At 49.7% G+C, this 24,926-nt stretch overlaps 9 protein-coding genes across 9 annotated transcripts; 5 read left to right on the top strand and 4 right to left on the bottom strand.

The window, feature by feature from the left end:
* Positions 1-603: 603 nt before the first annotated feature.
* LACBIDRAFT_298121 (uncharacterized protein) lies at positions 604-2,207 on the top strand (the record flags this gene model as incomplete). The annotated part of the gene is made up of 2 exons (XM_001881618.1): positions 604-1,645; positions 1,699-2,207. 2 exons carry the CDS (start codon positions 604-606, stop codon positions 2,205-2,207), a joined length of 1,551 nt encoding a protein of 516 aa, XP_001881653.1.
* An 876-nt stretch (positions 2,208-3,083) lies between these two features.
* Positions 3,084-5,485, top strand: LACBIDRAFT_298120 (uncharacterized protein; the record flags this gene model as incomplete). Its single annotated transcript, XM_001881617.1, has 13 exons — positions 3,084-3,172; positions 3,224-3,268; positions 3,318-3,470; positions 3,528-3,912; positions 3,962-4,070; positions 4,121-4,174; positions 4,222-4,396; positions 4,445-4,535; positions 4,588-4,694; positions 4,744-4,948; positions 5,006-5,150; positions 5,207-5,387; positions 5,446-5,485. 13 exons carry the CDS (start codon positions 3,084-3,086, stop codon positions 5,483-5,485), a joined length of 1,779 nt encoding a protein of 592 aa, XP_001881652.1.
* Positions 5,486-8,734: 3,249 nt separating this feature from the next.
* On the top strand, positions 8,735-9,423 carry LACBIDRAFT_298119 (uncharacterized protein). The gene has a single exon (XM_001881616.1). The coding sequence runs from the start codon at positions 8,862-8,864 to the stop codon at positions 9,093-9,095; it is 234 nt and encodes a 77-aa protein (XP_001881651.1). The 5' UTR covers positions 8,735-8,861; the 3' UTR covers positions 9,096-9,423.
* Positions 9,424-10,792: 1,369 nt separating this feature from the next.
* On the bottom strand, positions 10,793-12,267 carry LACBIDRAFT_298117 (uncharacterized protein; the record flags this gene model as incomplete). Its single annotated transcript, XM_001881451.1, has 3 exons — positions 10,793-11,267; positions 11,314-12,044; positions 12,103-12,267. 3 exons carry the CDS (start codon positions 12,265-12,267, stop codon positions 10,793-10,795), a joined length of 1,371 nt encoding a protein of 456 aa, XP_001881486.1.
* Positions 12,268-13,540: 1,273 nt separating this feature from the next.
* LACBIDRAFT_298116 (smc-domain containing protein) lies at positions 13,541-15,968 on the bottom strand (the record flags this gene model as incomplete). Its single annotated transcript, XM_001881450.1, has 2 exons — positions 13,541-13,998; positions 14,051-15,968. 2 exons carry the CDS (start codon positions 15,966-15,968, stop codon positions 13,541-13,543), a joined length of 2,376 nt encoding a protein of 791 aa, XP_001881485.1.
* Positions 15,969-16,367: 399 nt separating this feature from the next.
* LACBIDRAFT_298115 (uncharacterized protein) lies at positions 16,368-18,001 on the bottom strand (the record flags this gene model as incomplete). Its single annotated transcript, XM_001881449.1, has 2 exons — positions 16,368-16,867; positions 16,921-18,001. The coding sequence occupies 2 exons, from the start codon at positions 17,999-18,001 to the stop codon at positions 16,368-16,370; spliced, it is 1,581 nt and encodes a 526-aa protein (XP_001881484.1).
* Positions 18,002-18,170: 169 nt separating this feature from the next.
* Positions 18,171-20,764, top strand: LACBIDRAFT_298114 (uncharacterized protein; the record flags this gene model as incomplete). Its single annotated transcript, XM_001881615.1, has 14 exons — positions 18,171-18,307; positions 18,360-18,404; positions 18,463-18,615; positions 18,666-19,047; positions 19,109-19,223; positions 19,277-19,330; positions 19,386-19,560; positions 19,618-19,708; positions 19,757-19,863; positions 19,914-20,118; positions 20,172-20,316; positions 20,378-20,565; positions 20,622-20,635; positions 20,686-20,764. The coding sequence occupies 14 exons, from the start codon at positions 18,171-18,173 to the stop codon at positions 20,762-20,764; spliced, it is 1,890 nt and encodes a 629-aa protein (XP_001881650.1).
* A 323-nt stretch (positions 20,765-21,087) lies between these two features.
* Positions 21,088-23,580, top strand: LACBIDRAFT_298113 (uncharacterized protein; the record flags this gene model as incomplete). The annotated part of the gene is made up of 11 exons (XM_001881614.1): positions 21,088-21,275; positions 21,321-21,473; positions 21,661-21,907; positions 21,966-22,071; positions 22,127-22,403; positions 22,464-22,554; positions 22,613-22,978; positions 23,037-23,184; positions 23,249-23,418; positions 23,474-23,487; positions 23,544-23,580. The coding sequence occupies 11 exons, from the start codon at positions 21,088-21,090 to the stop codon at positions 23,578-23,580; spliced, it is 1,797 nt and encodes a 598-aa protein (XP_001881649.1).
* A 53-nt stretch (positions 23,581-23,633) lies between these two features.
* Positions 23,634-24,865, bottom strand: LACBIDRAFT_327616 (uncharacterized protein; the record flags this gene model as incomplete). The annotated part of the gene is made up of 2 exons (XM_001881448.1): positions 23,634-23,813; positions 23,972-24,865. 2 exons carry the CDS (start codon positions 24,863-24,865, stop codon positions 23,634-23,636), a joined length of 1,074 nt encoding a protein of 357 aa, XP_001881483.1.
* Between the last annotated feature and the right edge of the window lie 61 nt (positions 24,866-24,926).

The following is a 24,926-nucleotide window of genomic DNA, read 5'->3' as shown; positions in this document are numbered from 1 at the left end:
CCNCATGTCAGACCTTACAACTCTGTAGACTACCTAAGGCCCCTAGTGCCAATATACCCGACCCCCTATGACCATCCCTTGCACTGTCGAGGGCACGCCCATGGCGATTCTTCCCCCACCCAGCCCGACACGGAAACGCCGTTTAGAGATGCGTCTCAAGCGAGCGGGGTAGTCTCGTCGCCCTGCTGTGTGATGCAGTCCGTCTGATGTTTGTTTCGTCTTCCAAACACAACGGCATACATTGTTACACCCAGAATTTCGGGCACCAGCCTTGGGTCGAAAATACTGATTTCTGATGTTGAAACTGGTGGCTGGAAGATCTGGCAGTAACGTATGATATCCCGCTGTATGCGGTGCCCACATCAAAAACGAGAACGAGTCTGCGAGAAACACCATTATAAGGTGAGCGAGTGGCCATCAAGCTGAACAAGACTCGTTCGGTCCGCTTGTCCCACCCTCCAGCTGCCCACCGGCAAATGTGATATCGAAATGTCTTCGAGTGTTAGATCACAGCATGAGGCAAACACGTTGCTTTGAACTGAAAGGATGATCGACAAGCGGCTGATACCAACCATGCTAGGCTTCACAAGCAGAACACCCTGAATGGACGCAGAGCGAAAGGGCTCCCATAACGACTGTTCAGCAACAGCTGCTGGACGAAACACACTGGCAGACGATCATCACGGCACACTACATCACCAAAGTGGCCCAGGCCACCGAGATAAGGATAATGACTTGCTGGGGCAGTCCTCAAGAACTGTAGAGCCCACTCAATTATTGCAGGCTCGCAAAGAGCCGAAGAGAGAGGGGTCTCAAGACTCGCGATATAACGGTTGGGATGGCTACATGCAAGGACCAATTTCTCGGCACGAAGCTGGAGAAGGGAAGAAGGATGGGAGTCTAGAGTCGACGGAGGGTCGGAAGTACGGGAAGGAGGAAGTCAGGGCTTTGATGAAGGATAAGGAGGAGTTGAAGTCGGAACTGAATCAGACGATCAGACGTCTCAATTACGCCGAGGACACTAGTCATCATGTGAAGCAAAAACTTCGAAAAGCGGAGGAGGAGCTTCAACAACTGGCCAAGCGAGATGCCGAAACCATAAACCACCTCCGCACACAGTTGGAATCCCAACACCGCCAGGGCCAATCTTCGGAAGCTAAGATACGCCAACAAACGGCCGATATCAACGCTCTCAGGGAGCAGTTACGTCGAGCAGAGGCGAATAACTCCCAGACCACCCAGTTCTTGGATGTGCAGACTGCGGAGCTGAAGGGTGCCCAAGTCTTGTCCTCAAAGGCAGACTCGTTCGCAGAACCGGATTTAATCAAAATGGTGGAATCATTGAACTACGAGATGTTCCAGGGTGCGGCGTTCATGTCAGAAGGGCTGGAATTCGACGAGGCGGCAGGGAGGAATGCAAGACTGAATGCACAAACAACGGAACGCGCAGAAATCCTCCTGGGCTCGGTGATGTTCTCCCAACTTCTCGCAAAGCCGCCAACAGTCGATCCCCTTCCTTTGCAACTTGCGTTGCAGTCAGTCATGATCCTACGCTGCAGGCAGATCATACAGTCATTGTGTCCCATGGAGTACGGAGACCATAACGATTTCCTAAGAAAGATCTACGCAGGGATCCAAGCCTCGGGTAAGCATTGCACCATACCACGGCAACGATTTCAAGGCTGACAGCACTTCCAGAGGAACAGGTTGTCGCCGGCCGATGGCGCGCAATGACGCAAGCACTGCTAAGACCTTCTCGATCATACGCCTCGTACATTGCAGAAGATCTCGTTAACGTCTTGATAGTCTGTGGGAAGTTGTCGACGAGCAACTCCGAATATCAGGTCATCATCCAGGACATCAAACACCGCATGTCGCTACTTGAGAAGGCAGCTTTGCAACTCAAGGTGGCTCTTAAAGAAGGAGTCACTTCTGTCGATATTGAGCCGTTTTATATCTTGACCGGGGCTCGGTATGACCCAACAAACATGGATGATGCGTACGGAGACAGCAGGAAGGAATCCCGAAACCGCAGGGACGGGGAGGGCATCATGTGCACAACGGACATGGGGTTGCGCAGAGTTCTGACGAAGCGCTCCGTTGATGGGCAAGTTCAGTCGTACTATGACGTCATCCTCAAACCCAAGGTTGTTTTAGCCTCGTCCTTAACGGACGAGGCGGAGGCTCAAACACCCTTCAGGGAGTAATCTAGCGATTAGATAGCTGAGAGAAGGCCTGGATGTGGTTGTAGCTTGTACTAAGAAAGCATCAGTTTTTACTACGCTCAATAAACACCACGTGACATCAAGGTAATCTTTCAAGTTGATTCTTTGAATCTTTCTGCCAAATGTTCATGGAGAATGCACATTGGACACCATCATGACCAGTCTCAGTCTTCATCGATTCATCGATCATCCCGAACAGCAGTCCCTAGTAAGACCACTTGGACGGAATCCACGCACGTCCGAATTTAACGTGAGTTCTTTTCTTCACGTTGACGCGTTTTATTGAAATGATACCAGGCGAATTGCAGGCGAATGGAACCTTGTTGATATATTCAAAACCTGGCAGGGCTAATCTCGGCCTAATGGACTTTGCCTCGTAATGAAAGACGCTTCTTTTCCAAAATACCGAACAAAACCATGCAAAATCGGCCGTAGCCAAGCATCCGAAGTTCGTTTTTACTTTATTTAAGCACTATCCGACTACCTATTGACTATTTTCTCGCCTATTTTCAGGGTACCTATATTGGTCGAACGTCCTGGAATGACATGGACAATGTTTCGAACATGAGCGGTGCTACCTCAACACGTGTTTTGCGCGGCTGAAGGGAAATTATCGTCCTAAAGGCCTGAAGCTTGAATCTCGAACTTGATGTCGTGGCTTCTCATCCTCATGTCTCTCACACCACTCCATACCATGTTTTACTGATGCTGTCTCCCCATGTTTCGATCAAGTTCCAGACTCCCCATCGAAGTTTATTCCAACGTGTTAGCTGCATGTCGTAACCGATTCAAGCCGACTCGTCCAACATAAAGTGTGAAGGTTGGCGACGGGTTGTGACACTTTCGCCTTTGAGCAACATGCAACCCCGTTCTCCATACACCGGCCCTCGCAGGAAGCTTGTCCTGGCGTTCGATGTCGGGACAACATACAGCGGGGTCTCGTACAGGTATGTACCTTCAAGCCTTCGAATTTTAATTAACTCTTCATATGTTCCTAGCATTCTTGATCCAGGTCATGTTCCGGAAATCAGAGGAGTTACTAGGTAACAGTCAGCGCCTTTCCTTACCGTCCAAGGTAAACGATCTTCACAGATTTCCTGCTCAAGAACAAGTCGGTGGGGACTGCAAGATACCCTCCCTTCTCTACTACGATCAATATGGCGTAGTTCGTGCGGCCGGCGCAGAAGCCTTACGCGAAGGTCTTACCACTCAGAAAGAAGAAGAGCAGTGGCTCAGTTGTCCTTGGTTTGCCCAGTCTACTCCTCCACGTCAACTACCCAGTTTCTAAAAAGATTGAATTAGGTTCAAGCTTCATCTCCGACCACAAACCCCAGGGTCTATGGAAGAGATTAGAGAGAAGATTCCTCCTCTGCCTGAAAGTAAAAATGCCATCGAAGTGTTCGCCGACTTTCTGGAATATTTGTTCCAGTGCTCCCGAACGTACATCGAGGAGGTGCATGGGATGGGCGATAATTGGTGGGGCTCGATGGAGGACACCATCGAGTTCGTCTTATCCCATCCGAATGGGTGGGAGGGCGCACAGCAAGAGCAGATGCGCCGTGCAGCTGTGCTTGCAGGATTAGTACTTAACGACGAGGCGGGCCAGGCACGCGTGTCATTTGTTACTGAGGGAGAAGCCAGTCTTCATTTTTGCATCCAGAGTGGGCTGCCGGCAGGCGCGATGAAGGTAAGATAACGATGGGTTCTTATGATCACTTCCTGACGATGTTTTGAAGGATTCTGGCGTTTTGATTGTTGATGCGGGTGGAGGAACGATTGACCTCAGTGCTTATAGTTGTGTTTCAGGCTCGGCTGATTCTTTTGAGGAGATTGCTCCACCCCAATGTGAGTTGACTTGAAAGTTTGGAAGTCGTTTATTCCTTATGTTGTCGCAGGTCACTTCAGTGGATCCATTTTCGTCACCTTCAATGCTCGTGCTTATCTGGAAGGTGAGGCTTCTAGATGCTTTCTCTGATCCACCTCATACCTGTTGTAGCCCACCTCCGCAACTCAAAATATCTGGAGGACGTGCCCCAGATGACGGATTGCTTTGACAAGACAACGAAATTGCGATTCAGGAATAAAGACGAACCACAATACATCAGATTTGGCTCCCTCCGAGACAAGGATCTGGCTGTCGGAATTCGTTCAGGCCAATTGAAGCTTTCTGGGTAAGATGGACGTTGCCTGGTGATGATCTGTCTAAGGATTCCGTTTAGGTTGGACGTTGCATCTTTCTTTGAACCCTCGGTCAATTGTATCGTCGATGCCATCGCAGAACAATCACAAAAAGCACGAAAGCCCATCAAGGTCGGTCTTGACTATGTTGCATTGGGATCTTTTCATTCTACTGTTATTACAGTCGGTCTTTCTTGTTGGGGGGTTTGCAGCTAGCGATTGGCTCTTTGCCGAGCTGAAGGAAGCTTGCAGCCAGATGGGTCTGGCTGTCCTCCGTCCGGATAGTCACGTGTAAGTCAATTGGTGCGAATGAGGTGCTGCCCTCCTTATGTTCTTTCAGAAACAAAGCCGTTGCGGATGGTGCCCTTTCTTTCTACCTTGATCACTCCGTCAGGAGTCGCGTGTCGAGATTCACTTATGGCATCCACTGCCACATCCCTTATGACATCTACGATGCCGAGCACCTACAGAGATCCGCATCATCCTTTACCTCTGCCGGAGGATATCGACGTATCCCAGGGGCCTTTAGCGTTATTTTGCCAAAGGTTGGCCATTTGTCCGTCCTTTGTCTCACGTGGATGTCGCTCACTCACTATGTGCAGAACACGCAAACGTCTGAGACAAAAGAGTTCCGTAGGGCGTACTTTGAAGAAACTGATTCTCTGCCGGAATTGTCGCGAGTAACGGTTAGCCTCGATTGCTACCGTGGAGAACTAGCTAATCCTCGATGGAGAGATATCGATGCTGGTACGTCTCTCTTTCCCTTGCTGGCGATCTTTTGATAACCGTAACTTCCCTCGTAGGGATGTATTCCACTCTCTGTACTATTGAGGTCGATCTTTCGAAGCTAGGTCACTCTTTGGGTCCTCACCGAGGTAAGGACGGTAGGGTGTACTACAAAGCAAGCTTTGAAGTTGCCTTGCTGTTCGGCCTCACGGAGCTCAAGGCGCAGCTCTGCTGGAAAGATAATGGGGTTTTGAGGAGGTGATTAATCCTCTTCGCATCGTGCTGAGAGCTCGTCTAACGTTGTTCTATATTTCAGAACACCCGCGAAGATCATATATGATCCTGCTTCTCGATAATCTAGTGTCGAGCCATGCGGGTCGTGCAGCGCACGACCACTGTTGCTATTCAAGGATTTGAATCTGTAGACGTATTTACGCGTCGTAATTTAGATGTTTTTTCTCTTCGAGATATGTCAATGTATGAAATATGCTTGTGTTTACTCCACCTAAATAACTGAAAGGCAACTGCTGGGATTACGTCTACCATATCATCATCAGAATCATGGAGGAACGTCGTCTACTCCACTTTATCCTCTTTTCATTCCCTTTCTTCCTTCTTCGCATTCTCCTTACTTGCCGGGTTCTTCTTCTCCCACACCTTCGAGGCCTCCTCTCCCACACCTTCGAAGCCTCCTCACACAACCCCCGAACGAGCCTACCAGCAACGTCCCGCCATGCTCTCCATCATCTAGGATCTGCGATACCCCTTCTCCAGCTTTACCCTTTCCCTTCTTCGATGACGCAACCTCCGGACCAATCCGCAACCTCCGGACCAATCTCCCCAGGAACAGGCACCTCCAATGTGACGACAGCGCATTTCGCGGTGATTTCGCGGTACAAGGAGCCGGGTTTCTATACTTCTTCAAGCATTACATCGACTTGGGTCGGTTGTGCAGGAACTTTGAACGCCGTTGGAGGGGAAGGGCGTATAGCGCAGCACAGCCATTTGTGTGAACTTGAAAAATACTGCAAGGACGGGCTGGAGGATCATGTTACTACGCACAGTTAGAAAGCATCATGCTGCGGTGCGAACGAACTAACCAAGGTATTCCGAACTGAGGTCTAGAACGTATCTTCCATCGGCACTGAAGAGGGCTGAGATTATAAACTCTGCTTGTGCCCAGAAACACGCTCCCAGCGACGATGTTCGACTTTGCATCCTGGCGTTGACCACTGGGATGGAGGACGAGCTCTTCCTCTGGTTTGGGAACTTGCGTAGCTGGGAGAGCATCTAGGAAACGTTGGAATGCCTTGTGACGACGATGCTTCGTGGAGAGCGGATGCCTTCGCCTAAGGAAGACAGACCGTTCTTTCATAGGACCGAAGGGGGGGGGAAATGGTCGCTGCAGATTGACAATGTTGATGATTCAAATATCTCGTTCCACAGGAGCAACCAAGGGTGCTGCGTAGTGATCAAGAACATCGCTAACGAACCCACGTTCCGCTCCTTTTCCTTGTGAGAAAGGTGAGCTAATTTGGTGGCGCTCGTGCGCGTTTATGATAGAGTCAACTCTCCGGTCTGAGTTGAGTAGCCGTGTGCGTTACTTAGAGAAAACGGAAGCGGGAGTGGATTGGCAAGCCTGAGAGGGGACTCGCTCATACAAACGGTGGCGAAGGGCGAATGATAGTATGGATGCTAATCACAACCTCCGCTCTCCCTCCCCAGCACCATCACCCTCAGTCAAGTGTCTTCGCGCAGAAAAAATCATATTCTCGTCATCCCGCTCCATAATTCGTCAAGAGCACCACAGGAGGCCAAGAGACGAGTGCGCGCATGAGGAGGAAGATACGCTGGACATCCCTACCTCCTGCTGCTCCCCGGCATGGAAACGAAATCCCAAGGCCACTTTCGTCAACGTTCACTCAATGTGGGAAGCTGTTCTGATTCAAAGGCGAAAAGTTATCGTACGGGCCCTCGCCCTTCATTGCAAGAATGCTTGACGGCATCGGTTCTGAGTGAGTTCCCCCTTCCATTGGATTTGCATTCCTTTCTACCTTCCATTTTTATCCCCGTCTCTGCTGCAACAGAACTTGCAGCAGTCCCCCCCTCATGCTCCACTAGTCTATTTTTTCTCGATCCCCTGCCTGTATACTGATATTTTCTTCCCAGACTGTTCTTTGTAACATCGCTCACGAATATCGTGCTTCTGGAACCTACAAGACCCCCAATCCTCAGCGAACCGCTGGTTTTTAGTGGTATGACAATCGAATCTTGAAATTCCAACGTTTACTGGATGCTTACATTGCAAACAGGCTTGCAATCAATGCCTTGCGTCGCCGAACCTTTTTGCTCTGCTTGCCCTCTGCAAACCCCGACTCAGCTACCCGCTCGAAAATACTCTACATCCGGAGGAAACTCCGTTGACAGTTAGTTTTCTCCGCCATAATCGACAGTGCCTGCTTCAAACGTGGCAGCGACCTGGCTGACGTCTTTAATGACGCCCAGCTCGACGACGTCAATACGGTCTCGAGAAGCCCCACAAGCCACGCTAGGTCATGCTCGTCCGCCTGATTCACATCTCTCAAAAGGAAGAGACGCCAGCTTGAGCCGGAGAGCTGGGGAGTGGGGAAAACGGACGCTTTGACTTCAGTACGTTGGTTACCTCCTCCTTCGTGCTTTTCTCCCTGCGTTGGATTCCGAATCTCCTACCACCTTGCATCCACTTGACCTTTTGCGCCCGGCTGATAACCTTTGTCTATTACTCAGGTTCTGATACTACGACACCAGCAAACCCCAACTATCCTGACTTCCATGATCGCACCGTCTTTCGCGTTCACCGCACAACTAAACCACTTGCACCCCTTTGTGCATCGGCCCGCGAAGGGATATTATGGCGGAATCTACCCAGCTAGGCCGCCTTTGTACGGAGCTCGTGGATCCAGCATCATCTCCTCGCCAGCTGCCTCAAAATACAGCAATCTAGGTCACTGCCGTCCGCCTGGTCATAAGAGTAAGCTTGATTCGGAGAGCCGGAGAGTGGGGATAACTCCTTTGGTAAGTTATCAGCCTAGCATAACTCACCCATCTTCCCTTCCCCGGCTTCTGAATTCCTTGTCACCTTGCATCTCTTGGTCTTTTGCCCGGCTGACTGACCCCCTTCGTTACTCAGATTCTGGTTCCACAACACCAGTGCAAACCCCAGCTCGATGATCGCACCCTCTTGGCCAGTTACTATGACTCGCACAACCCTGCCACTTGCACAACTTCGTGCGTCGGCTCACAAACGAGATACTGACAGTATCAAGCTCATGAATTCAGCATCATTTCTTCGCCAGTGGCCGCAGGCAAACCTCTCACGGACAACAATTGTCCAATTGGTTGCACCCAGCATGTGGTTATACGCTCATTTTCTCCCACCGAAGCTCAGAGCTGCTGGGTAGCCTTTTCGTCGAGGGCTCTCTCCGTCCTTGGCGACAGCTCAAGCTGAGCAAAGACCAAAATCCATGGGCCTCGCCCTAACCTCTGGCGACTATAGGAAACTGTTTCTACACGGCTATTTTCTTCCTTCTTCCCAACGTTTCATGTGTCACTACCCACACGGCCCAACGATTCTAATCCTTGGGCGTACTATTCAACTGATTCTCATATCAACTGTGTTTCGTTGACATTGGACGCTGCGTACGTACCGCGTAGATTCACAGAGCAACGGTTTGTACGAGTCGCCTAGTCACAATGAACATCCACTCTAAACTGTTTTTCAATTTTTATAACGAACTGTTACCGAAAGGTGCAACTGTTAACCCAACACATCCGAAGCACTTAAGTATCACTGACCTATGCGCAATAGCCTCCAAAGGTAATCCCAGAGGACAGCCTAGAGCCCTCGTAATTGGTGGTCACGTTGACTTGCAAGCGAGTGGATTCCTCAATCGTGGGATCCAAAATCGTACAGAGATAGTTGAATAAAAGAAAGGGCATGTGTCGTCGACGCTTTCGATCCGAAGGGGGGGTCTATGTAGTCAAGATTTTCCGAATGCGCCGAGGTACATAAACCCAGCGGCGAATTCTAGTTCCTCTGCGTCGGAGTTGTTCGCGACCAGGATGTGCATGCAAAGTTCTATTATCGTTTGTGTAAGTAGGCAGAATGAGAGCGCGATGGAGGCCATGGGATGACAGTACTTATGAACTTGGTCGTTATATGCGCGAGCCTTTGTTATGGATTCGTTGAAATCCGACGTCCTTGGATGAGGAAGACAACCTTTGAGTTTGAAGCCAGTACCATGAGTTGGTGATCTGATATGCGGACGTCAACTTTGATACAGTCGTTGACTTCGCTTGGCCCGCCGACCCAGGAAGCTAGAGTGGAAACAGGCTTAAACCCCAGACAGAGAGAAGAAGAAGCACGAACTGACCCCGAGATGCATCGATGAACTCTAGTCGTTTGTCACTCAGAGCCAGTTTTTCCCATTGATATTCTCCAGGCCATTAACCTCCCTTTCATCCGCCGACTCCACCAGAGGGCTTGACAAGTCTTGGAGATGCAACAACGACGGAAGAGGCTTTGGCGAAGTTGCGATTCCCGTTGCACCAATGCGTGACCCTCGTCAGGTTCGTTATGGATATGTCGGAGCTGGATGGCAAGATCTGGGACAAAGTAAGGACGAGGGTGAGGGAAAGGAGGAAATGTAGTCAAGCGACATCGTTATCTACAGAAGGTGGATCGTCAGGGAATGGGTCGACAAGTATGAGAAGACTGGCATACGAAACGACTGAAGCGCAGAGCTGCCACTGCCAGAGCAGCGATCTCGGGACAGCGACTCTCTAAGAGCTGCGGTGAAGTCGGCCGCGGACACTATGAGAGTTTTGAAACACAAGAAAAGTCTAACAGCGTTCCATTTCAGCTGAAAAGCAATAATGGCCAAGAACTTGCTTGTCAAGACTTGCTCAAGACATAACTTTGCGCTACGCATGAAAAAAAAATACACGCTGGGATTGGAAGGAGTGATGAGAGTGGGATTCGAACCCACGCCCCGGAGGACCAGATGTTGCTGAACAACGTTTGTAGACATAATGTCCTAGTCCTTAGTCTGGCGCCTTAGACCGCTCGGCCATCTCACCATGTATTCTGCTGCAAAACCTTCTGTATTCAGACAACGCTTGATGATATGCCACTCAAGCAATACTCAACTTGAAGTACACATGGTTTTCAGAAAGCTGACAGAAATTTCAGTAACAAAACAGACTGGATGAAAGACCCACCTGTCAGGATTCACCTTACGCTGACACCACCTTTCGACGACGCCCGAGCACATCCTTACGCTGCTGCATGATTTCGCATGATCACAAAGTTTTGAAGGCGTGATACCAGATTTTCGTGTCAAGGATGTTGTCAATGGTCATGCAGTTGTCCGCTGTGATGAACAAAGTTGGTGGACGCAGTGGTTTCTTGGGACCCAAGTTTGTTTCAGTAGCGGCCAGCTATCAATGTTGTATTGTACCGCCGTTTCAGGAGTACTTATTCTGCTTCTTCACGGCGATGGTATCCTGTCGTTACCGAGTCTTCGATCCGACCCTTTTGCCTTCAAAATAAGCGTGTCTGTGGCATACACATTAACTGATCATAATAAAAAAGAATTACTGGAATGAAGTCTACCAATGTCCTTTCAATACGGAGAGACCTCGTCTACAACCTTCTCCCGCTCCCGCTTTCTCTCTTCCTCTCTCTTCAAATCCTGCTCACTGGCCGGGTTCTCCTTCTCCCACACCTTCAAAGCCTCCTCATACGCTTCCCAAACGAGCCTCCCAGCAACCTCCCCGCCGTATTCTCCATCATCCGGGATCTCCAATACCTCTTCTCCAGCTTTCCCTTTCCCCTTTCCCTTTAGTGATGACTCGGAGGAAACCTTCGGGTCCGATAACGCAAGCTTCTCGGGAACAGACACTTTCAATGTGACGACAGCACATTCTCGGTACAATGCGCCGGGCTTCAACACTTCTTCAGGCATCGCATCGGGTACTTGGGTTGGTTGCACAGGGACTTTGAATGGCGTTGGGAGGAAAAGGGCGTGTAGCACGGATTGCATAGCCCTTTCTGGGGACTTGAAGAAGATTCGAAGGATGGGCTGGAGGATGATGTATCTACGTACAATCAGAACGTATCGTGCTGCGATGCAAAAAGACTCACAGGGCTATTCCGAAAGGTGTGGAACGTATCATCCAATCGGCGTTGAAGAGAGCTGAGACGGTGTCGACTCTGCTTATGCCCGGACACACGCTCACAGCGACGATGTTTGACTTTTGTGCTTTAGTATTGACCACAGGGACAGAGGACGAGCCTTCCTCCGGCTTGGGTATCTGTGCAGCTGGGAGTGCATCTAGAATACGTTGGAGATGTCGTGTGACGATGATGCTTCGTAGAGAACGGATGCCTTCTCTCAGGAAAACAGACCTTTCTTTTGGTGGATCGAAAAGAGGTAAGAGGGTAGCGGCTGCTGCATAAAATGGGTTGACGACGTTGATAATTCGAATGTCTCGTTCCACAGGAGCAACCAGGAGCGCTGGCAATAGCAGCGTGGTGATCAAGAACGTCGCTAACGAACCCACATTTCGCTCCTTTTCTTTATCCATACGCGAGAAGAACGAGCCAATTTGGTGGTACTCGTGCGCGAGGATGATAGCGTCGATTCTCTGGTCTTGCCCGGTGAGAAATCGAGTACAGAAAGAGCGTATGGAGGCAGGTGAGGAGACATCGCATTCCTCTGCGAATATTTGTTCATTCGAGGTGGTTGTGCGGAGGAGACTGATGAGGATAGTTATGTTGGCAGAGTCGATTGGGTCTGGGGAAAGAGCGATTATGTGGGCTCCGCGTTGGGCTAGTGATCGGAGAATGGTTAGGCCCAGTGGTGTGAATCCGCCCTAGAGGGTGTTCTCAGCGGTCAAACCACAGAGCAATGCGAAATGCAGTTGTACTCACCGTTATCAACACCGTTCTGGCATGTAGATCTCGTTCACGGGTTGTCCGTCGGCCTTGGCAGACGGCATGTAGTGTGAGGACGACTACGATCCCAACGACGATGTGGACGATGTATTGAGTCGGAAAGAATGAAGACGCGAGAGCTTCCGCGACGTTGAGGACCATGAGATACTCGGATAGTCTTTGTAGCCCTCACTGGCCCATGTTGTCCGTGGCGGTTGGTGGAAACAATGAGGAAAGCGTTGTCATCATTGTGACTTGCAACTTGTTCCCAACTCCGACAACCCAACGCCTGATGAACTCGGCCACCGTCACCCTATAACACTCAACGATGAACCCTCGTATTTAGGGTGCAAATGGCAAAGAGAAGCAAGCCAAGAACGCAATGGACGCTTGCCACGATCAGCTTCACCACGGAGCACGACTCTCCTGAAACCGCGCAGCATTCCAACGCGTCGTGGAAGACGAGAGGATGCGAGAACGTCGCCTAGGGGTACCGTAAGCAATTGTACTCCTTGGAAGACTTCTGTATCTTACTGTTGCTGCAGTCTTCGCGTCCAACGACGTTGGACGAGGATTGACGTACACAAAGATATCATCAGTGATTATCTATGCAATCATCCGTGAAGCTGGAGCTGAAACGCATTATCGTGTTGCGCAGGCGTTTACCGTGGTTCCCTTGCTCGCCGTTTCAAACTGCTAGTTAATTTTATCGACCAAAAACGTGGGACCAGTCGACCTTGCGGAGGAGCGAGATCATACATTTGCGGCGGACAGACCAATTGTGCACATCAGCTCAAAATCAGTACCCAGACGTCCTCGGGACTGGAAGTTTTATTCATGATACAAAGGTCAGTCTTGAATTCGATGGCAATAAAGCACACCATGAGACACGGTTTTTTTACTGAATTTTCGTGTGTTCAGTAGATACTGATTAGTCGGCCGCCACATAGGAATTGCCTTCATCGCCTTCAGGGAGTTTCTCAGTCTCCGAGTTTTGTTCAATTGTTACCGCGGGAATCCTGGGGAGCCAAACCGTCAAGTTCAAACTGGTGTGGTTTGGAAGTACCACCTTATCACTGGATGCGCCATTTCGGCTGGTTGATTAGGGGACCTTTGCGCTCCTTTCAGCTCCTCGCTCAATGCGGCAGGATGAAGTACCGCAGCAGAGGCCCAAGTGCAGAGTGCGGTTTTTTTGCTCAACCCAAGCTCAACCACTCAAACGTCGATTGGACACTTCATTCTCGTTATACGCCCCTTATGTATGTCCACGTGAGTCCATCTGCATCGCCTCATGGTATCTACTGAACACACAACCAGATTCATTGTCTCCCCGCTTCCCTAAAAGATCGTTCTGGACGTTAGCTGGTTTAAGTTGATTACGTAAGTCATTAAATAATTTCTGTGAAAATTTCTAACAGCTTTCTTCAGTGAACGTCTAAAGCCCCATCTGCTCGAGAACGGCAGGTACAATGACCTTGGGTTTCACGATTACGTTTATCCCGTCTCTCGTCACTCTTCGCAGGCCAATATCGGAAGTGCAGACCACCTCATCTCCATCATCCGACTCATTCCCCTCAGCGTAATCGTTGTCCATAAACTCATCGTCAAAGTCGGTTCCTGGTGGTATGAAGAGCGTCTCCAGTCGCTCAGGCGATCTATCCTCCCCGAGCATGACGTGGAGGCGAATAGCTAGCGTTGCCACGATCGAAAGTTTATCCTCGAAGGACTCCATGATACTCCGCGTCAAGGGGCAGTCTTTCGACCAACCTGACAGAACTAGGATGTTGAGAAGAGAGCTGCACATGAATTCTATCATCTGGGTTTTTCTGTTATCCGAAGGGCCAAGTCGGGCGCGGGTAATGGCCCGCCATCTCTCAGCGGCTTTTGGTTCTTCTATAACACGTCTGTCAGTCATTGCAGCTGACAACGAGGGTTGGATGCTTACCGACTCCTTGAATTCTCGAATACAGCGTCTCCAAGAAGGCGTCATATTCCCAATGACACGGATACCACGACGTGATGATGCGGTTGCAGCAGTAGGCTAAACACACCTGGAAAGCAATCTGAAGCGGCCACGGGTCGAACTCTTGTCCATCCCTATGTGACGACACTGATTCAAGCACCGTTACCATGTCATCTCCCAGATACTCCTTCACCTTTACTCGGAGAGCCTCTACTTCCAAGTTGTGTCCCTCGACCGTGGCAGACCTATCACCAAAGTCTTTGTCAGATAAACAAGCAGCCGCTTGGAATATCTCCGAATTGAGCAAAGCGACGATGCGGACCGCGTCGTCTGTAACGACGCTCGTGTGTTTTAGCCGGGTGGCGGAGTTTACAGCATAGGAGGATGGTTGTCTATCGTCAGCTCGACGACTCTGCAGCTCGTCCAGGTGAGATTGGAGCTGGTCCTTCAACATCCGATTCTGTCGCTCTGTCGACCCGAATCTATCATGCAGTCGTCGCATTTGGTTAGTCAGCTCTGTTGTCTTCTCTGCCTCGCCATTCCGCGCCTCTACAAGCCTCCTACTTGTGCGAAGTAGGTCTTCGCGCAGTTGCGCCATCTGTTCCTTCATGTCTGCGGAGTCCCATTCGAGGTCACTCACTCTCGAGGACTTCGTCTCCAACTCCTCGTCCCTAGTATCGATCTCAGCCTGGAGCTCCCGTATCTCCGTTGCTAGACCAGCTTTCTCCTCCTCCAGAGCAACTCTTGTCTGTTTCTCAGCTTCCACTTCGTCCCTCAACTCTTCCTTCTCCGCTCGCAGAGCTCGCAGCTCAGCTGCGAGGTCCTCCGTCTCTTCCTGGACAAGCCGAAGCTCCTCGTCCTGCTTCGCCTTCTCCTGCGTGAGAAGATCGTGGCGTGCCTTCAGGGAACGTAGCTCAGCCACCAACGTCTCCTTATCCTCCTCAAGGACACGAGCTCGCTCCCTCGCTTCCTTCGACTCGTCAAGCAGTCGATCGGCCTCCTTCAGTAATGAAGCATTTCCTTCGTTCAACTCTGCATTGCCGTCAAGCAGGTGTTGAATTCGTTCTTCACTCTCGGCCCGCGACTTGGCTGCTGCTTCCTCTGCGGCCTTCAAGCGCATTGCAAGATCGTCCTTCTCGCGCGTAAGATCTTGGATCTCAGCCGCCAGTGTCGGGCGAAGAAGCTGAGAGGCGTTTGAGGGCTCGACATCGCCACTGACGGCTGTCCACTCCTGGTCTTGTGCCTTCCCGATCGAAAAGTCTGACTGGTCTGTTTTGACGCTGGAAGGCCTGGTGGGCTCGATAGGGGGTGTGATGGTGGTGGTGGTGATCTGCTGTGGGACGACGCAGAAGCCCAATTCCTCTGTTCCAACGCTGGCTGTTCTAGCGGGTGATTCAGAGGGTGTGGTCGTGCGTGTGGTCGGCTGTGGGATGACAGAGAAGCTCAGCTCCTCCGTTCCGACGCTTGCTGTTCTGGAAGGCTCGACGGAGTTCGGTCCCGATGGTGTAATGGTGTTGAAAGGATCAACAGAAGTCGACTCAGATGGGATGGTGGTTGTGGCTTGCTGTGGGACAACGGAGAAGCCCAGCTCATCCGTACCGACGCTAGCTGTCCTAGCAGGCTTGCCGGAGAATGGTTGTGATGTTGTAGTGGCCTCGGGGACGACGGTCGTCAATCCAGAAGACGTGGTTGGGAAGAGAGTGTCCTTTCCCCCTTCCTTCGACTTCTCCTCCAAAGCGCGCAGGATTTTGGAGCTTTGCTTCTTCGCCTTCTTGTCCTCCTTGGACACGCTGGCGATACTTCGAGAATCAGAATTATTGTCATCTGTCGATGAAATTCGTTTGCTGGCTGCACGGCGAGCCTTGCTCAGCATGCCTAGCATTGAGAATGGGGATGCCATAACGATGGTGTGAATGGTCAATGCGTCTGCCTTGGTTGTTGTATCTATACTATTCTTCATGCCCACGTTGACGTCCCATATTCACGTTGGATCCCGACCGCCAAACCAAAAGTACATGCAGTGTCTTCGTGTCTTGATCCCTGTCTACCTCGTGTTCATGCTGCGATGCTGCGAGTGTTTCATATCCGCACGACGAAAGCAAATCTGTGGATCGTTTCACCTGATGCTTGATGCATCATTGTCGCCTCCATCTACATTTCTTTGCAGCCATGATCCATTAAAGGGTTCTGTTAGCATAGCATTCCAACACCTACTACGTCAAGATATCCAAAACTGATCACGAACGTATGTCCTCACAACCACATCCAGGCCTCCTCTAAGCAACCTACTTGCCGATTGCTACCCTAAGGGCGTTTGAGCCTCCCCCTCGTCCGTTAAGGACGAGGCTAAAACCACCTTGGGCTTGAGGATGACGTCATAGTACGACTGAACTTGCCCATCAACGGAGCGCTTCGTCAGAACTCTGCGCAATCCCATGTCCGTTGTGCACATGATGCGCTCCCCGTCCCCGCGTTTTCGTTCCTTCCTGCTGTCTCCGTACGCATCATCCATGTTTGTTGGGTCGAACTGAGCCCTGGTCGAAATATCAAACGGCTCAATATCGACAGAAGTGACTCCTTCTTTAAGAGCCACCCTGAGTTGCAAAGCTGCCTTCTCAAGTAGCGACATGCGGTGTTTAATGTCCTTGATTATGACCTGATATTCGGAGTTGCTCGTCGACAACCCACAGACTATCAAGACGTTAACGAGATCTTCCGCGATGTGGGAGGCGTATGATCGAGAAGGCCTTAGCTGTGCTTGCGTCATTGCGCGCCATCGGCCTGTGACAGCCTGTTCCTCTGGAAGAGCTGTCAGCCTTGAATTCTCTGCCGTGGTATGATGCAATGCTTACCCGAGGCTTGGATCCCATTGTAAACCTTCTTGAGGAAATCGTTATGGTCTCCGTACTCCATGGGACACAATAGCTGTATGATCTGTCTGCAGCGTAGGATCATGACTGACTGCAACGCAAGTTGCAAAGGAAGGGGATCGACTGTTGGCGGCTTTGCGAGAAGTTGGGAGAACATCACCGAGCCCAGGAGGATTTTTGCGCGCTCCGTTATTTGTGCATTCAATCTTGCATTCCTCCCTGCCACCTCGTCGAATTCCAGCCCTTCTGACATGAACGCCGCACCCTGGAACATCTCGGAGTTCAATGATTCCACCATTTTGATCAAATCCGCTCCTGCGAACGAGTCTGCCTTCGTCAAGAAGACTTGGGCGCCCTTCAGCTCCGCAGTTCGCACATCCAATAACTGGGTGGTCTGGGAGTTATTGGCCTCTGTTCGACGTAACTGCTCCCTTAGGGCGTTGATATCGGCCGTCTGTTGGCGTATCTTAGCCTCCGAAGCTTGGCCCTGGCGGTGTTGGGATTCCAACTGTGTGCGAAGGTGGTTTATGGTTTCGGCATCTCGATCGACTAGTTGTTGAAGCTCCTCCTCCGCTTTTCGAAGTTTTTGCTTCACATGATGACTAGTGTCCTCGGCGTAATGGAGACGTCTGATCGTCTGATTCAGTTCCGACTTCAACTCCTCCTTGTCCTTCATCAAAACCCTGACTTCCTCCTTGCCGTACTTCCGAGCCTCCTTTAACTTTCGACTGCCATCTTTCTTCCCTTCTCTAGTTTCGCGCCGAGAAACTGATCCTTGCATGTCGCCATCCCGACTGTCGTTGCGCGAGTCTTGAGACCTCTCTCTCTTGGGCTCTTTACGAGCCTGCAATAGTTGAGTAGGCTCTACGATTCTTGAGAACTGCTCGAGCAAGCCATTATCGTTATCTCGGTGGCGTGGGACACTTTGGTGATGTGGTGTGCCTCGATGATCGTCTGCCAGTGTGTTTCGTCCAGCAGCTGTTGCTGAACGGTCATTATGGGAGTCTTTTTGTTCTGCGTCCATTCGTGGTGTTCTGCTTGCGAAGCCGAGCCAGGAGAGCATGGTTGGTAGTAGCGATGGTAGTGGGTGCTTGTCGATCATCCTTTCAACAAGTTCAACATGCGTTTCCCGTTTTTCCTCAACGTGTTTGCCTCATGCTGTGATCTAAGATTCGAAGACGTTTCGATATCACATCTACGCAGCTGGAAGGTGGAAACCTATAAAGAGTGGGATGAACGTGAGCAGGCTACGGACCGAACACATCTTGTTCAGCCTGATGACCACTCGCTCGCCTTATACTAATGGTGTTTCTCGCAAACTCGTTCTCGCTTTTGATGTGGGCACCACATACAGCGGGATATCATACAGGTAATTCATATTAACGGACAGTCCGACTACCGGTTTGAACATCAGAAATTAGTATCCTCGACCCAGGGCTGGTGCCCGAAATCCTGGGTGTAACACGGTACGCTGTTGTGTTGCCACCGTGCACCTTAGCTCAGTGCATTTACGCCTTTGATTAGGTTCCCAGCCCAAGAGCAAGTGGGTGGTGATTCGAAGATACCCACCATTATCTACTACGACCAGGCTGGTTCGGTCTGCGCCACGGGGGCGGAGGCCGTTCGAGAGGGAATCGATGATATGGCTGAGGATGGACAATGGATCAAAGCGGAATGGTACAAGATCATTCCGCTTCAGCATATGGACGCTAATGATTGTTGCCCAGGTTTAAACTACATCTCCGCCCAAAAACTCAGTCAGCCCTCCATGTCAGCAATAAAATTCCATTGCTTCCCCGCAACAAAACGGCGGTGGACGTCTTTGCAGATTTTTTGCGTTATCTGTATCAATGCACTCGCACCTATATTCAAGATACACACGCTTTCGGAAACGAGCTTTGGCGGTCTCTCTCAGCGACAGCTGACTTTGTTCTCACCCATCCCAACGGATGGGAGGGTGCCCAGCAAAGTCAAATGCGCAAAGCAGCTGTGATGGCAGGCCTTATTTCCGATACCGAGGACGGACATGCTCGCCTCTCCTTCGTTACAGAAGGCGAAGCCAGCCTTCACTTCTGCGTACAGAGTGGCCTAACAGCTAGTGTGATGAAGGTAAGTTTTTTTTTCGATGCAACTCACAGGCGATGTTCAAACAGCTTATCATTGGCTCTAGGAAGAGAAGGGCGTGTTGATAATAGATGCGGGAGGTGGAACAATCGATATTAGCGCTTATCGTCGCACGTCCCCCGCCACAAGCCAGTCTTTCGAAGAGATTGCTGCCCCACAATGTGAGAACGCTTGAATAACAAGGCTGATTGTCACTTACTTTCGGCATCTATAGGCCACTTCCATGGTTCTATTTTCGTCACCAACCGTGCATCCGACTTCCTTAAAGGTAAGTGTTTTTCTATTGTGCCCATGGACAACATAATGAGACTAATTCTCTCAAGAATTACTCAAGAACTCGAAATTTTCTGATGATATTCAACACATTACCAGGTGTTTCGACAAGACGACGAAGTTAAGGTTCAGGGATGTCAACGAGCCCCAGTACATCAAATTTGGCTCTGCTCGCGACAAGGATCTCAAGCTCAACATCCGGTCTGGCCAACTCAAGATACTCGGGTATGTCCGTTTTTCAGTAGCATTTGTGGGTGTGCTCAGGCATGATCACATTTTTAGGTCTGATGTTGCGTCGTTCTTCGATCCGTCCGTGCAATGCATTTTGAAGGCTGTCGAGGAACAGCGCAATGCTTCCCATGATGACATATCGGTATGATATCAATCTATGAAAAACGTATGCTCCTCACATGATTTGTAGTGCATCTTCTTGGTTGGTGGTTTTGCGGCAAGCGATTGGTTGTTCTCAAGGCTAAAAAATGCATTGGAACCTCGTGGTTTGAGCGTCTGTCGCCCCGATAGACACGTGTATGTTTGCTTGTTTATTTTCCTTGTGAATAACCGCAACTTGTCAGCAGAAATAAGGCAGTCGCGGATGGTGCTATATCCTTCTACCTCGATCATTTCGTTTCTGCTAGGGTTTCCAAATTCTCATACGGCATAACTTGTGCGACAGTGTTCGATCCCTCAGACATAGAACACATCCGCCGGAGCTCAAGCATGTATTTCGCCCTATCAGGAATACCCAGAATTTCCGGGGCATTCAGTTGCATCCTTCCCAAGGTGTGTGGGCTGCAATTCAATCTTTTCTGTTGCCCTATCGTTTTCGGCTTCAGAATGTTAAAGTTTCGGAAACGAAGGAATTTCGTGAGAGCTACTTACGCATGGCCTTCGACAAGCACACCCTGAAAAGCGTATCCGTGGAAATCTTGTGCTTCCGAGGCCAGCGTGAGAATCCTCGCTGGATGGACGTTGACCCAGGTGCGCTTGTTGTTCACCGTCCCAAACCGCTATTAGATTCACCTCCCCCTCTGCCAACTAGAGATGTACTCGACACTCTGTGCAGTTCAAGCAGATACATCACTTTTGAGCGCATCACTTAAGCCACAATGGACCCGCCTTGAGGAAGTTATCGGGCTTCCGCGATCTCAATACTACAAGATGGAATTCGACATTATATTGTCCTTCGGTCTCACAGAGTTGAAGGCTCAAGTGTGTTGGGAAGAAAATGTAAGTATGCTTGTTCACTCTGAATCATTCTAATTTATCTCTTCAAACGAATTTAGGGAGTGGAAAAAAGGTGAGACCCCTCTCTATTTCTTCATCGACCGACTGAAAAAAAATGACTAGGAGTGCGGCCAAAATTGTCTACGATCCAGTACCCTTGTGCCGTGCAACGGAATCGGAGCTTGGAGGCGGGGCTGGCTAGTCGGCTTCGACATATCTTTCCGCTCGACTTTGTATGTACTCCAGCACGATTGCTTGTACCCTCGGTGTCTCCCAATCAAATTCGTGTTTGTACTGGTATGAACACCCAAACGTTGCCGGGACGGGAATCAAAGTCAACACAGGTCAACGCGGAAGAAAAGAAGAAGCAAACTCTCGTCCGTTTCAAGAAATTCTTCTACCACTCAGGACCGCAAGCGCCCATGATGTAATTAATGGAAGAAGCCTTTCAACGCCGCTGCCGCGTGCTTGGTTCAATAAATACAAGTAGCGGCAACTGCACTCCATCCATTGAACAATTCCCTGATGTGCTCCCGCTCAGAATTCAATGGATCGATTCGCAAGCTCGTAGTCGCGTTTGACATTGGTACCACATTCAGTGGTATTTCCTACAGGTACTATGACCCTCGATTTGTGTTTGAACCCGCCACACCCTTTGAATTTTTTAGCGTCCTTGATCCTGGTCAAATGCCAGAAATCAAATCTGTAACTAGGCGAGTCACCAGCTGAAGGTCAGAGTCATTTCTGACACACTTTAGATTTCCCGCACAGGAGGAGGTTGACAGTCATTCCAAAATTCCTACGATTATTTATTACGACGACAATGGATCTGTCTGCGCCATAGGCGCCGAGGCTGTTGAAGAAGGAATCGATGGTGTAGCCGAAAATAAAGGATGGACAAAAGCCGAATGGTAAGTTTTGTTCGGCACATCACTCACTGTAAAGCTCACCTTTATGCTATGGGTTCAAACTTCATCTTCGCCCGAAAATTCCGACCACTGCGCCGACAGTGCGAGGTATCCCGCCACTTCCGCCCAACAAAACAGTGTTGGAGGTCTTCGCCGATTTTCTTCGATACCTTAACCAATGCACGAGGAGCTACATCCAGGAGACACACGCAATTGGGTCGAGTTTGTGGGAGTCTCTTGAACAGCAGATCACTTACGTTTTGACGCATCCTAATGGCTGGGAAGGTGCGCAACAGAGTGAAATGCGCAGAGCAGCGGTGATTGCAGGGCTTGTTCCCGATACTGAAGAGGGCCGATCCCGTGTATCGTTCGTCACTGAAGGCGAGGCTAGTCTCCATTATTGTATTCAACGTGGTTTGATGTCGGAGATGATAAAGGTAAAGCGTGAATGTTGATCATAACTTGACCATTGATTCATCTTATTTTTCTCCTTAGGACGGAGATGGTGTGCTCATCGTCGACGCGGGTGGAGGCACCATCGACATTAGTGGATACTGCCAGATATCTCACCAGTCCTTCGAGGAAATGGCCACTCCTGAGTGTACCTTGACCACTCCGAGTCGTACTATGGTTCGAAACTAACCATCAATTGTCAGGTCATTTTCAGGGCTCTACGTTCGTTACCAATCGAGCTCGCGAATTCCTAGAAGGTCATAATTTCTCTGGGACTTTGATTGGCCTTCTCATCGCTCAGATAGACTTGCTCCGTGGTTCTCGTTTCTTCAAGGACGTCGATCTAATCACTCAGCGATTTGATAACAAGACAAAGCTCGGCTTTAGGGATATAAATTCTCCACAATTTGTACCATTCGCCTCGGTGCGTGAATTCGATTCCAAGTTGAATATTCGCTCGGGTCAGTTGAAGCTCATGGGGTGCGTGGTATTTGTTGACCCCAAATATCATCTAAAAACATTGGTGTTTCCACTACATAGCTCGGACGTCGCCTCTTTTTTTGAACCGTCCGTTGCGTGCATCATTAAGGCTGTCGCACAACAGCGCGCAGCATCGGAAACGAATATTTCAGTACGTGCCTGTTGTAATGATACTATTCCATCCATTGCATTTTACGCCCATTGTACAGACCGTTTTTCTTGTTGGGGGGTTCGCAGCCAGCGACTGGCTCTTCTCGAGGGTCAAAGAAACATTGGAGCTTCTAGGGATAAATTTTTGCCGGCCGGACAGCCACGTGTACGTAGGACAGTCTTTTTCTGTGACACTCATGCTGAAGAAAGGGCACAGCAATAGCAAGGCTGTTGCTGACGGTGCGATTTCTTACTTCCTTGATCACTTTGTAGAGGCGCGTATGTCAAAATTCACATATGGGACGAAGGTCAACGTACTCTATGACCCTGGAATTTCTGAACACTTGGCGAGGTCATCCACCATATTCACTCACCTTGATGGGAAAAGGCGTCTTCCTGGCGCCTTTTCAGAGATTTTGCAAAAGGTATCTCTTGAAATTGATAAAATTCCCGTAATAAACGAATCATCTTCTCGTCACATAGAATACTCGGGTCTCCCAGGGAGATGAATTCCGAAGGCATTATTCCACCTCTGCGAGTTCCCCATCAAAACTTTCATCAGTCACTTTCGGCTTGTACTGTGCTCGCGCGGATGCCGGGAATCTGACCGAGTGGTTGGATGAAGATCCAGGTGTGTGATCCCCGTGTATTGGCCTTGTGCAGGTCATTTGAAAGCTCATTGGAATGATTATAAGAAATGTACTTGAAGCTCTGCACCATTGAAGCAGACATGTCCTCAGTTTGCCACTTGCTACCACCTCGACGGTCGCGTAAACGTGGTAAAATTTATTATACTATGGACTACAGCATTGTCTTGTTTTTCGGAACGACCGAACTAAGCGCACAGATTGCGTGGATGGAAAATGTAAATCCGTCTAAGCATACTGTCGCATCATGCTTATTCTTGTGATACTTTCTAGGGAATCGAGAAGCGGTAAGCACCTATTCCACTCCAACAATGGCAATTCTCCGTTCTGAAGTAGTACTTAGAAGTCCAGCCAGGGTCGTATACGATCCACAGCAGTGATTTATTGAGAAATTGCTTGGGCTATTACCGAATCCGTGGAGTACGACTCATCATTAGTCCAGTTTTCCCCTCTTTGTTGTAAGAAAATCTGAAGGGGCAAGCTTAAGCGAATGATACATATTGGCGTTACATTTAGTAGACGCCAGATCGGCATTCGTCCTGTGTGAGCGTAGTGCAGGGAAGCCATGGTGGATCAGCACAATTCTGGCACGAACCACATAAGATCCTTTTCTCTAGAAACAATGATAGTATTAGGCATTTCGTCACGACAGCGCTGCTTCTTGAAATTAGTATCCAAAGTTGAGATTTAAAATTCTACGACTAGTAACACCTTTGCAACAGTATTGGGAATTAAGGGTTTTATGATGCGATGTCAAACGGCAAAGCTCACCTTCGATATCGCCTGTTCCACTTTATCCATCAGTGATTGATTGAATCTTTGTAGATCGGCGTGACTGGTATTCCCCCTACACGCTGAACAACTACTGGTCCTTCCTTGCGTCTCAACGAGGAGCTTGGGGTCGACTACAACGGTGGAAACGGGTGTCTTGCGCAACTTCTCTGAGATGCGATCCATGTGCTGAACAGCCCAGAACTTCCAACCCAAGTTTCCCCTTGCCACACCTTCGACTCCACAACATCCAACTGTCCCCGACCCCTGACCAAATAAATTGTTTGGAACCGAAAATTCGTCCTCGATGACTTTCTGAGCCACCTTGCCGCAAGTAATGTGATAGAAGTCCAAGTGGTAGAGCGCAGAGGCAGGTATGGACTTCAGTGCGGGAAAATAGGGGCGCTTTTCCAACTCGAGGTGCAATGTCATCTTCGCTGCTAAGCAGGCCAAGTGTGAAATTTGGTACTGAATCGCAAGAGCGTAGATCTCAAAGGAATTTTCTGGCGTGAATATGCCAGGCGAACATTCCAAAGCACGCACGCAGCGTTTCTTGATAGGCTCCATGTCGTACTTGTCCGAGACTCGCAAAATGATCTCGACATCCTTGGGAGATTGGATGGCCGAAATACACCTCGGGTCGCACCACGGAAGTACCCGCGACAACGTTTCATTATTGTCATCAACTCCAATGCAGATGCGATTGTCATACATTTCCTGCATCCCATCGGTCGGTAACTCGAACATGGTGGCAAAGACGGGAGATACGAGGGAGAGGAGGAGCTTGTAGACGCAAAAATATACCCCATCAGAAGACCGCAGTATCAAATCTGCTTTTGAATCATTGAAAGGGGATGCGGCGAACGGTTTCTGTGTGTCTTCTCTTGCGGTCATGGTGGTTTGTTGTATGTAACTTTGTAAGCGCCCACTCCGAGTCGAGCTGCACGTGAATCAC

The sequence above is a fragment of the Laccaria bicolor genome, genomic scaffold, assembly GCF_000143565.1.
Source record: "Laccaria bicolor S238N-H82 LACBIscaffold_13 genomic scaffold, whole genome shotgun sequence".
Classification (NCBI taxonomy): Eukaryota; Fungi; Basidiomycota; class Agaricomycetes; order Agaricales; family Hydnangiaceae; genus Laccaria; species Laccaria bicolor.
This window is presented reverse-complemented; position numbering and strand designations above follow the sequence as displayed.

Excerpts from the sequence above, each read along its gene's own strand:
- LACBIDRAFT_298119 (XM_001881616.1), top strand. The coding sequence starts at position 8,862 with ATGAACATCCACTCTAAACTGTTTTTCAATTTTTATAACGAACTGTTA.